Below are 13363 nucleotides of genomic sequence, written 5' to 3' on the forward strand. Positions count from 1 at the left end.
AAGGAAACTTTTAAAACGCCATAATAACCCCATTTATAGGCTTAAGATGACTGTTAAATAAACTCGAACAGATATTCTAGTGTAAATTCAAAAATCGACTTGTCCGATAGACGTAGAGAAGTGCATGTTTGTTGCACTTGTAGCCGCGTATGCAATTTCACACTTGTCGCATCATGTTGCATCCTAATGCGATGCACCTGGGACCTGCAGAGATTTATGTTCAAGCTACATGGAAAAAGTCACTTAAAATAAGGTATTTTTTATCTAGCAGATACGTTTACTTTTAGCTAGCGATATTATACATTTTTAAATTAAAAGACAAATGGAAAAAACTCACAGCCTCGGGCAAGACTCGAACTTGCGACCTTTTGGAACGCCGGCGCTAACGAATTTTGCTTGATAAAAAATATTAAATTCGCACGCTTCTGGTAAGCTTCAATTGGTTAATAGCGATTGGACGGGTCGGTTCAGCAAGACTCCAACTTAGTATTTCCGGAGGCGTTGAATTTTACAATTTTTCCTTTAATCAAAGAGGATATAATAAGATAGAGCGGTACTGTCATAGTAAATTTTGTTACCACTGTAAATTCACTGCCATCTATCGACATACTTTAAAACTAAAAATGAAGATTTATAAAAATACGTTAAAATGTATTTAAATATGGATAAATGATTTTTATTTGCATTAATTATTTTTATATGATTTTGACCCATGTTCTTTAACGGATATGCGTTAAAATTATAAATAACAAACGAAACCGTCAACGCCCTCTATACGAGAGTAGACTAAAACTAGTGGTGACATCTGATCGAGAATCAAATTTTCGTGATTTTCGAGGCACGTTTTTTCCTTAGACTGTATCCATCTATTACGGAGTTATATCTATCTTTGCTTTAATTTAAGGGCATCCTACACTAGTGTCTCCCGAGCGTCGTCGTCTAGTCAACTCTACGGCTGCTACTCGACGCAGCGTTGGCGCAACTGCGCAGCGACGCCATTTTCCATAGCGCTGACTTGACGTCGACGCTTAAAAGACGCTAGTGTAGGATGGCCTTAAAGGTTGAAGGTGGTACCAACAATAAAATTAAAAATACTGGACTGCGTTTGGAATTGGATGGAGAAATGACAGCCTTTGCTCACTCCAAATATCACGAAACTTCATTCAACATAATATTTGCATGACAACGAATAATTTGAGAACAGCAAACACCCAAATAGCTACATTATAAGACAAAGGCGGATGGGTCGAGATGCGCAAATATTGTCCTAGATAGTGATGTGACCAAGCTGCATTCGCTGGAGAATTTTTTGGGGACTTCATCCCGAGTAAATATTCCCGGACACATTGGCACAGAAACTTATCAAGACAATAAGTTAGGCAACACTTAAGGGATATTTGATGGATACGAACGTTTTTAAATTGTCCGATTCGATATCGGATGACCTTCGGAGAAAAACAGGTGATAGAAAATCCACTATGGCATCAAGTCCTTTTATTTTTGCATGAACGCTTTCCTTTGAACAAGAAACAATAAATAATTAAATGTATAAAAAATAAAAAAAAGGCACTTTTTCACTTTTTGCTACTTTGTAGTTGTATCCGACCTCCGACATCGGATCGGATAATGTGAAAACATTCTAAAGTCAATACATTCAGATTATTAAATTATTTTTTATAATACATATTACAGTAGGTTTCCCAGAAAGGTATTTTACATGAATTGGTTAATATCAAATCCTTTTAATTGTTTTACAGCGTATAACGTTACTTAAAAGTTGGAAATATTTCCAATGAAATTCCTGGGAATAATATTTCAGTATTCCCGGAACATCACTAATAACAGCTAACAATCTCATAATAAACTCAATATCAACGAGTGCTGTTATGCTGTAATTAATTACAATCTGAATAATGAATAAAGTGTTTTATAGTGGAGAAATAGAGGGTTGAGTGTTGTTTTGTGATTTTAGTAACTTTGTATTTGTGGTAGTGTATTAGGAAAGTCTCGATTTTAATGAGGCTGATTAATACTGGTTTAAAAAAGTGATTTAAGTAAGTTGAAAATTTGGTCCCGCGCCTCTAATAAAAAAAAACTCGATTTTATGAACGTGATATCAGCAGTAAATGAGTAATTTTAATTCTATTTACTCCATAGAAACTAAATAATATGGAGTAATAGGTATGTGGTATCAAAAAGGTAAAAGTGTACCTTATAGGTATTAATTTCTTTGCCTAGAAATATGTGTTTTAGCTTGATTAATTTTCGCATACCTTACCATTCATCTTTGTTACACTCGTTGTTAAACATAAGCTTCTCCTTTTCTATTTATTTCGGTATGCGGAAGCTCTTGAGAAGACTGACACGCAGCGTCTTACGTAACCGAACAACTCGCGAACGAGAAGCGTAGCGGCGCGGCGCGGCGCGGCGGCCCACGTCGTTTTTTCGCAACGAGATCGCCCACTTAGGACACTTCTATAGGTAGGTATCAAATGATTGATTCACCCCGCGCCGCATCGCTTCGCTTTGCGTTCGCGTGTTGTTCGCCTATATAGTACGCTGCGTTAAGAACAACTGTAAAATTTGTACCTAAACGGTTCAATTTTGGAACGCCTGATAACTTATCTGGAGTTATAATTTATAATATCATAATAAGTTAACTAGTTTAATGTATGCAATTGTTATGAAGCCACACTACAATGTCGTTATTTTTAAATTGCTTATCAATCATACGTCAAAACAAATAAAAGTGGCAGTTCACGGTGTTTTCTTTGCTCCATGATTGCAGTATCGCGTGTACTAAACACTTTACACCAAATACACAGCATTTTATCTACTTTTGGAATGAATTGTCGTATGATTTCCAACCTTAATATTAGAAGCATACAGTTTAACTATTAATAAATTTATAATTAGGCAGCGTAATATTAAGGTCTTTATTTCGTTTGTAATAAGGTAGAAATTGGAAGAAAATATATCATGTGTCAAAAATATAGGTAATCGTGGTGTAATGTACCCCGCCTTTGAATAACAAGGTGAAATTGTTAATGAGTACTTAAATAGCTTAAATAAGTGTTAGTTTATTGGAAAGACTTTTTCACCTCAGCAGCTCGAACAAGCCTACTTTCGTTTCACTCCCTGGAGTGAGGAAAGTGCGACTTTCCTCACTCCAGGGAGCGACGAAAGTGCGGTTTTCCTCACTTTTTTTTGTTTCTCTGTATTATTCTGTGTAATTCGAAATACATTTTAAACTTTAATATGTTCTCACTACTGAGGTGAAAAATTATATGTGTCACACGAGAGCAAAGTTATTTTACATCTCGTGTTTTTAAGTCCCTCGCTACGCTCAAGATTCTAACTTAGAATCTTTCGCTTTCTCGGGACTCAAAATCAACACTCGCAAGAAAAACCAACTTTCCTCTCTTGTTGCACAAATAACTATTGTCGTTAAGCGATTTTGTAATTTAATAAACTCAAGTAGAAACGGACCGCGGTGGTCATTTTATTTTAAAAACTGGACCTCTGAAGAAACTAGTTGGTGACCCCTGTCCTAGTCATTTGCGAAAGTGCCGCACTCTTGTGGACACTGTTTAAACATCATTTTATTGATGTTACAGGACTTACAGTCCAATGATGATGATGATCAAAATAAGATCAAAACCGTAACATGTTGTTAAATCTGAACCGGACTTCTTATTACACAGCGTCTTACGTAAGCGAACAACTCGCGAACGCGGCGGGCCCACGGCGTTTGCGTTCGCAACGAGATCGCCCAAATAGGACCTTCTATAGGTATCAAAGGATTGATTCACCCCGCGCCGCATCGCTTCGCTTCGCGTTCGCGTGTTGTTCGCCTACGTAGTACGCTGCGTTAGTGCGCATGAGGTGTACTTGTCAAGATCGTATCATAACAAAATCAAAACTTTAACAAAGTTAAATAAAAATCGGCCTCAAGCTAACGTGTGAGTGAAATAAAAGAAATCATTTAAAAAGATAAGTAACTATAAGTTTATTTCATACAAGTTCGGGTGTGTCAATCATTTAGAACTTCTTTTGGCCTTGCTGGGGTTCTGGTGGTGGGGGGTGCGCGGCGATGTACGCGAGGGCACGGGCGATGGCTTCCGGGACCGGGGGAGGGGTGGGCAGATGAGGACCCTGGAAAACAAAGTACAAGACTACTTAAAGTAAACAGTACAAGACTAATTAAACAACAAAAACGCATTTAACTGATTTGCAACTCTGAAGTGATCCCATAAGTGTTCCGTTTGTCAAAACAAAGTTTTGCACGGAACACTAAAAATGGGACAATGTTACACTAACGGTCTGTGAGCTGCAGACCTCGCGGCCATTTGAATAATTTCCAAAAACTTGTCACAAGGCGGCAAATTTAAAACATAGTAGGCGCGAAGTTGACTTCCTCTTCTGATCAAGTCGTGAAACCTTCCACTTCCACCCCGAAACCCGTTTAAAATATACGTTCAAATTCCACGGGAGTTCTATGGCTCTGTAAAAATTTTACGTGCGTACCTGCGCGTTGAAACCATTTTCGTCGGCAGTGTAGGAGACCTCCACGGGAGTGCCGTCGTCAGCGGTGTACTTGTATTGCCCGGATACAACTATGGCCTCCTCCTCCTAGAAGTTATAATACGACTGTTTAAAAAAATTGAACAAAAACTCAATTGAAGTGCAATCCCGCTATTTGTCCCGAGGGATCTACAAGTAGCCATTAAAGAGTTCCGCTATTTATCTTCTGGATCCTTCATCTGATCAGGCCTTTCCACTAAGGCGGAGATGGAAGGAGACTTACGGGAATCACTTACCAACACCTAGCATTGGTTGTAATCCTGCGGAGCGGAGAAGAAATGAAAATTATAACTAATAAAACAAATATTCCTCTTGGATCATTTTAATGAAGTCTGTCAAAAATACATTTGAACATACAGCAGTTATATAAAAAGTATGTACTTGATGGCCAGTTTCAACAATAACCAATGTTATTGCTTGATTCCCGTAAGTCTTCTCTCATCTCCGCCTCACTGGAAGACAACGTGTAAGGAATACCCTTGAGTTGCAAGTAGCATCCATAGCTAGAGCGGACCAACCTAAAAGCTGTGACAGACGGGCGTACCGGACCGCGAGCTTGGTTCAAAAGATGCGCGCGAAAGATGTTCTTGAACTCGACCGACGTCCATAACCATAACCAAGTCACGGTCATACGTCATTCATATTAATGCCCGATTTAATTTCATCTGCCAACTCCATCGACGTTCCGTTTGTTCCGTTTTTAACACTGATTGACACATCATTAGCTGATCATTATGCGTTATGCGTTTATATTTCATATATATATTTCATATTTATTTATTGCAACCATGGTTTTATAGGTATTACAAATTCTTGGTAGTTCCACATGGACCCCGTGGGGGCATAGCAATATTACATGCATACTTAGGATCTAATCTTAAATCTATGTGTATAATATAAAAGTAGGTCAATTTAGTAGTTTCTATACATATAAGCCGAATTGAATCAGATAATTGTCAGTGTATTAAATACAGAAATAAACGGGCAAATAATTATTATTAAGTGATGTCAAATTATATAAGTATTAAAATAATAAGAATGTAAATGTTTTAGAAATAGAATTAATATTAGAGTGCAATATGTCAATAATTTGATTCAATTTAACCTTATCTACAATATTATCCAAATTTAAAATTTAAAATTAGTGTACAAAAATAGTGGTGTTACTAATCAGACGGATCTGAAAAAAATCTTCTAGAGTGTAGTAGCATTTGTCAATCAAGTAAGTTTTAAGTGTAGTCAAGAACGTTTTGTTACATTGTTCTGCTTTTATAGTGTTATCTATTTTGTTGTATACTTTTATTGCCATGGCGTACGGACTTGAGCTGTATAATTTTAAATTAGAGCCTGTTATTGTTGCCAGGTTATTTTTAAATCGGGATTCATATCGTCGCGGCTGATCTCGGATATAGGTAAACAGGTTTGGGTTTTCCCTAACAAATTTACCCATTTCCAAGATGTATAAAGAGGTCAGCGTAAGAAGTTTATATTCCCTAAAATATTGTAAACAGCTTTCTGGGCAGTAAATATTAGCTAAAATTCTTATGCATTTTTTTTGAAGTATAAATAGGTCTTTCACATCCGTACTATTTCCCCATAGTATTATACCATACTTAAGCCATGAGTAGGCATAGGCATAGTATGCGGTAAGCGCAGATTGGAAATCTGTCGTTCTCTTAAGCTCTTTCAATGCATAAATAAAAGATGACAGTTTTGTTTTTAATTTGGCAATATGCTTTTTCCAATTCATATTAGTGTCAATATCAAACCCTAACAGTGTTGCTGTCCCTACGCATTCCAAGTCCATGCCGTTAAACGTTACTTTTAAGTCTAGAGGGTTTTTTTGATGCGGCCTAAATTGAATGATTTTGGTTTTGGATATGTTTAATTTTAGGTTGTGGTCTTCCATCCATTCTATCAATGGAGTTAGTGCTAGGTTTATTTCATTATTGATGCTCATACTGTCTTTGCATGACGTAAGGAGAGATATGTCATCTGCGAAGAGAACGCAAGAATAGTCGTTTTTTATAAGTTTTGGAATGTCGTTAATATATATTAAAAATAACAAGCATGCGAGTACTCCACCCTGGGGGATGGAATGGGTCATGTTGTGTACGTCAGATCGAACGCGTTTAATTTCTCGTGTTGTCAAGTCGACATTTTCAATTTCTACGTATTGTTCTCTATTTTTTAGATAAGATGCAAACCATTTGTGTGTGATTCCCCTCACCCCTATTCCCCAAAGTTTATTTAAGAGTATATCATGTTGAACCATGTCGTAGGCCTTGGACATATCTAACAGTATTCCGATAGCGTATTTTTTATCGTTTATTGCAGTCAATATATCTTGAACGTATTTGAATACTGCTAAGGTCGTAGATCGGTTTTTACGGAACCCGTTTTGCGCGTCGTCAAAAATGCTATATTTTTCGCAAAAGGAGTATAAGCGTTTATTCATTGCGGATTCGAATATCTTGGAAGTCGTTGGCAAGAGAGCCACTGGGCGGTAATTATTAGGGTCTGTTTTGGATCCTTTTTTGTGTATTGGCTTGATTAAAGATTTTTTTAGAAGGTCCGGGAAGGTTCCTGTGCTAAAGGATTGGTTTATTAAAAGGTATAAGGGAAAAGTTAGTTCTTCTACACATTTTTTGAAAAGAATTGGTGGCAACTCGTCTATTCCATGACTTACTTTATTTTTAAGTTTCATTATTATTGATTTAATTTCTTCGGGGTATACCGGGGTCAAATAAAATGTGTTTACGGTGGGTAGAATTACAGGCCGGCCGCGCGGTAGATTGCCGCAGCTGGCCGAGCCCACGGTCGCAAAAAATGTGTTGAAGTTATTCGATACAGTTTTAGGATCGGACGTAAGTTTATTATGGATCGCTAGTTCTATGTTTTGTCGAGTGCGTATTTGATTTTTGTTCGTGCGCTCTTTTATTAGTTGCCACATGGCTTTTACTACGTTGTCGGACTTTCGTATTTTTTTGGTGTATTGTATTTTTTTAGATGAGGTTATGGCTCTTTTAAGTAGCTTTTCATATTGTTTATAGTGTCGAGTTAGTATCTCGTTTTTTGTTTGAGTAACTATGATTTTTAAATGTCTTTTTGCTCGGCATGAGATTTTTATACCCCTCGTGAGCCAGGGTTTTTTAGTATGTGTGTTGACCTTGATTTGTTTAATAGGAATGCAGTTGTTAAGAATATTTATTAGGGTGTCGTTGAATGTTTTATAGTTTTGGTTGATGTCAAAGTCCGAATTAATAAGTCTGTTCCAGTCTATATCTTGTAGTTTTATTTTGAAAGTTTGTATGTTTTCCTCAGTAAATAGTCTTTTACTAAGTTTGAGAGAACTATTATACCTATGTTGTCTATGTACATCGATGCTAATTTCGGTACTTTTGTGATCAGAAAATCCAAGGTCGCTTACATCAGTTTTCAGTGTGATATCAGTGAAGTTAGTAAAAATCAGGTCTAGGCACGTGGACGTGGTGTTCGTGACTCGGGTCGGGACTTTAATATGCTGAGTAAAATGGTATTCTAGCATTTGATCGATAAAGCATCTAGATTGATTATTATTTTGCATTATATCTAAGTTAAAGTCGCCTCCAATTATAATTTTTTTGCCGCGGTCTTTTTTTGATACGAGATCTAAAACTCGTGACAGCTGTTTAAAGAAAATTTCGGTCTCTCTACTATTCCAGTAAATAACAATTATCAAAATGTTTAGTTTACTTAATTCTATAGCTGAGATTTCAATAACATATTCGATGGACATGTCCACGATGTCCTTACGTTCGGTAAACACTAGTTGATCACGCAATAATATGCAACAGCCACCTCCCGTGTAGTTAGTCCTATTGAACGACGACGCGATGACGTAATTGTTAATGTGAATTAATTCTTGCTTTTCTTTAGACAACCACGTCTCTGTGAGACATAGTACATTATATTTATTGGGGTTCTCACTCAAAAATGCGTCTAAGATTGTCCGTTTGTTAAAGAGACTTTGCATGTTTTGATACATTATTTTAAATTCAGTATTTAAGATCTGTTTTTTGGTATGTGTGGTAGTATTTTGTACATAGTTGCTATAGAAAAAAAGTCTTATTTTGTGGTGTCGTCAAGCTATTCGTTGAGTTATTAGTTGATGCGCCGGCGCCGCCGCCGCTGCCAGTTTGCTCGTGCTCTCTCGTAGTGCCTTGTAGGTGTGAGGTACTAGGAGTGGTGGACGTATTGGTGGATGATGTGGTTGAGTCGAATCGCAGTGTGGATGTATTAGTGTCAGGAAGCTCAGGAGCTGATGCAGATTCCGGTATGTAGTCCTGTTCATTATGTTGTGGTTCTAAATTGATAATCTTCCCGTTCACTATAAGGTTATTCTCGCGGATAACGGCGTGATGGCCGCTTTGTCGGGCTAGTCTTAAATTTGATAGTAATAGCTTCCTTTGTTTAAGCGCCTTTTCGTTTAGGTACTCGGAGATTGATATGCCGGTATTTTTAAAGAGCCATGAGTTTTTAAGGATATATTTGGCCATTCGCTTACTTATTAATTCAACCTTTAGCGGTCTAGGGTTCCTACTAATTCTTCCTATTCTTGAAATATCTTCTATATAGCCAGTAAGCTCAACGCCTAGGATGTCATGGAATAAATATACTATCCGGTTTTCAAGTTCATTCTCTTGTTCGTTCCGGTACTCGGGCAGACCGTGTATAACTAGTATTTTCGTGTTGTCTTCATAGGTCTCTTGCGGTTTTTGGGTGGTTTTTTCATTTAGGCGGTTTAATTCGTGTTGAAGTTTAGTGTTTTCCCCTTCTAGGGCCTTTATTTTATTTTCTAGACTTGTAATGCTGCTCTTTATTGTGATTTGCTCCGTGGTTATCTTGTCTGTATGGGCTGTTATGTCATTTCTTAAGTTAGCTATCGTTCTGTTTATCTCCAATTGAACTGTGATTTTTAGGTCGTTAAGTATCGATTCATTGTTCTCCTTAAGTTTATAGTCTAGTAATTGACTAATGCTGTCTAGGGTTACGGAACTTGTTGTATTTGCTGTGCTGGAATAAACGTTAGGTGGAGTTTGCGTAGGGTCCTGGGGGCCCTGGGGCCTCGGGGGGCTGTTATCTGTGCGATCATGTGTTAAGTCATCGATCGACATTGTAGTTTCATTTAGATTTAGTTGAACTGTATTCCTAATTGGTGTGTTGTCATTCTTAGGCCGCCTGGTGACGTTGCGGCATAATTCACATAGCCAGTGTTTATCTAGATGAAAGTGATTGGCCATATAGAATGCAGAGGTCATATTTATGCAGGATTGGTGACAATGCTTTCCGCATGCTGTGCATGTTAGCTTCTCGCTTTCGTATTTAATTCGGAGATCGCAAACCAAACACTTCATTTTGCCGTTTGTTTTTTTGGTAGTTTACCTGTGTACTTGTGCAAGCCCTCAGCCAATCCGCGCGAAGGTGGGAAGAGGTCAGTAGCTACTTTTCCTTGTAGTGGGAGCAGGTTAGATATAGCCATTCACCAATGGCGAGGCGGATGCAGGTGATTGGTTTATGCGTTTGTTAATTTCTAAGATTGTCGCAACCGTTGAAACACTTTAGACAGTAATTTTCGCACTGATATTACATATTGAGGCAGGGTTTTTGTGTTTTCTTAACTATTACACACTTCACTTTCACTGATTATACTTTTTCTTGATTTTAGTTAGCTTTTTCTACCGCTTTATAATTTAATTCGCGGGACGGACGTATACAGATGTGTTGTCTGTCGCTCTCGCTCTCGCTTCATTTGAATAGATGTCGACATGACCTTCAAATTGATTCATTTTAATTCGTATCGTCTTCTCAAATATCAAATGATAACCTTTAGACTAATTTATTGCTAGTTTGTGGTATTTTGCTAGTTCGCTCATCATATAATGACTATTCAATGGAATATAGATTAAGTGGTTGGCCTTTCCATATATAAAATCTAAACCCTCTGCTTAAGATTTAAAATGGCTTAAAATAATATATTATTGCACTCTATTCCAATAAATGCAACTATGTGAATATTCATTATGTAAAATCATGACTGGAAAAGCCCTTATAGTGCAAGTAGCCGTTTAGTTTTACATATTATTAACTTCAATTCTCAAAAACAACTTCATATTCCTAGTTACAATGTAGTTATGTTTCTAATTAAGAATATTGTAGGTACCTACGTTTTAGTACCTATTACTTGTGGACGTTGCGTTTAAAAATGTGAATAAAGATATAATATTTCTTCCGCAATATTGCATGAAATGAGATATAGGATCACAAAGGAGTCGCAACTGGCAGAAAATAGAGTTAGAGATGGATAAGGAATACCAATGTCAATGATATGCCCATTTTTAATGAGGATAAACGTGCAAAGTTAACGCAGATGGCGCTACAATGTTTTAAGAAAACATGTCTTAGATATTACCTATCTAATTATTTGGTACACCAAATCCAAAGAAACAAAGACTACTTACAGACATTTTTTGGATAAATACTTGACAGTTGGAACATTTGTAGATTTTTAACATTAAATATTTTCTGGTTATAAATTGAAATAGATGTCCCCTAGTGACCGAGATCGGAATCGAATCGGCTCCTTCAGCTTATGCGTCCGTCCCAAATTCTCGAGTATACCCAATCTTCGAAAAGCTAGGCGAATTGACCAAATCTATTATGTGCTTGCACCTCCTATAACCCCCCATTTTTCTGGTTCATGTGTGTCGGACCACAGACCGGGGGGGGGGGGGGGTTTGGTAGATGTTTTAAACTACTTACAGGTCCAAAGGTCTTCAGCTGTCCCGACTCCTGAGCGGAGATGCCGTTGCTGGTCTGGAAACTGGATTCGTAGCCATCGGGCCTCACGTCGCTGGCTTGCTGCAGGATCTCAGCTTGGGTGTCAGGGCCGCCCGAGGGCTGGAGACGCTGCTGGCCGGGCTTGTTGAAGAGGTGGGACACGTCGGCCGAGGCCGCGGCGATCAGGGCAAGGACGATGAAGGCTCTCTGGAATTATGGTCATAAAGATTGAACAATATTCTAATACGGGTCAAAAACTTTTATAGTAGGTATCCTAATGTTTCTATAAAACTAGAAGCACCTACTTCATACTTGAGCAACAATTACGATACTGCAATGCAAGATGCATTGCAGTACTGATGTAGAAAGAGCTCATAGTTTAGAAGAAATTTCCATTTTCAATCACACATTTGAACTTATCCCAATGCACCTTACCGTAAAACCAAACTATAATCCCAAGTCCCCCTAATATCGAAAACTAACTAAAATGTCATCGTTTATATGCAACTGAGGGACAACCGCAAAATACATGGGTAATGTGTAGTCTGTTCGGAAAGAGAAAAGTCGTGGAATGTATTGAAGAAGAAGAAAGACATTTATTCCTTAAAGCACACATACACAGGACAATACGATGAAAGAAATAAGATGCTTAAAAAAGGGAATAATAATAGCAAAAACTTAAATAAAATTATTTACACATTAAAAACATAAAAATTACACACGGGTCAAGCAATGTGTGCAGCAATGTGTGATGTGTGTATTGGGCAGAGACATTCCACGACTCTTCTCTTTTCGCACAGAGTCTATTGATGCTTAATTGGGTCAAAATACTTAGTGTTGTCTTGTTTCCGACCACTGTCGCGCTTCTATTTTTGTCTTTTATCAAATAAAAAGTGCTATTCTAATAACCTCACACAAAAAAGGAAGTTTCTTAATTTTTTACAACTGTTGATATCTCGACTAAAAGTAAACAACTGTTATAGACAATTTTATTATGCACAAGTTTAACTGAGGGGTCAATAAAATTAAAGCTTTTTTACAAGCTTACACAGACAGGTATTTTGCTCCTATTAAAGACTCCTGCTGGTATTTAAAGTAAGTACCTACTTATCCAATTATATTTAGTGTTTTACATGAGATCTTAGTTATGCATCTTATTGAATACCTATTTACAGATGCCTTCTTCATTTGACCTGGAATATACTTTATTTGTATTTATGAAGAATCTCAAATATATTTTTCTTGTAATTTCAAAGTTATTAAAGAAAATAGACAATAAATTACCATTCTCCCACCCCTTTATCTCCGAAACCACTGGGTCTAATGTTTTGAAAAAAAAAATACACAAAATAGTTCTTTACTCTTTCTCTCTTTAGAAATGTGCAGTCAAGCGTGAGTCGGACATAATTACTTAGTTTTTGATCCCCGGTTTTTTTAAAGATTTATTGGTATTGTACATTGTTTTAAGAAATATTTTAAATAAGAGACATAAGACTCACTGAGTTAAGTGTTATGTTGTTACGAGTATACCTACAGTAGGTACATAAATTATCTGTGTTATGATACTCACCATTTTAAGTGTGTCAAAGTTAAGCGTTGCACTGTGACTGTGATTATGGCAAACGCCGATGCGGTTATATACTCATCTCCATTCTTGGTATCGACATTTAGATTATTTTGCAACGATTTATATTGCTGAACGTCATATAATTTGTATAGTGGCAAGGTGAACAATTTTTTTGTTGATAAAACGTTTCGGGGTTCCTTAGCGTAAATGGTGAAAGCGGAGTTTCGTATATTTTCGTCGAGTCGGACATACGTCGTCCGTCTGTGTATTTATTTAGTACCCTTTTGTTTTGTATGTATATCTTAAAAGGAAAATTTTAGGTTTAAATTAAAAATAAAATTTTAGTTTTTATTATTAAAATTTTAATTTTAGTTTGCTCGTTTGCCTCCTATA

General features: G+C 37.0%; 1 protein-coding gene across 1 annotated transcript; it reads right to left on the reverse strand.

Annotated features, from left to right (window-relative positions):
• Nucleotides 1-3990: 3990 nt before the first annotated feature.
• LOC134745953 (larval cuticle protein LCP-17-like) lies at nucleotides 3991-13072 on the reverse strand. The gene is made up of 4 exons (XM_063680098.1): nucleotides 12974-13072; nucleotides 11386-11610; nucleotides 4528-4632; nucleotides 3991-4155 (listed from the first exon to the last, which is right to left on the reverse strand). Exons 1-4 carry the CDS (start codon nucleotides 12974-12976, stop codon nucleotides 4042-4044), a joined length of 447 nt encoding a protein of 148 aa, XP_063536168.1. The 5' UTR covers nucleotides 12977-13072; the 3' UTR covers nucleotides 3991-4041.
• Between the last annotated feature and the right edge of the window lie 291 nt (nucleotides 13073-13363).

Source organism: Cydia strobilella, chromosome 12 (assembly GCF_947568885.1).
Source record: "Cydia strobilella chromosome 12, ilCydStro3.1, whole genome shotgun sequence".
NCBI lineage: Eukaryota > Metazoa > Arthropoda > Insecta > Lepidoptera > Tortricidae > Cydia > Cydia strobilella.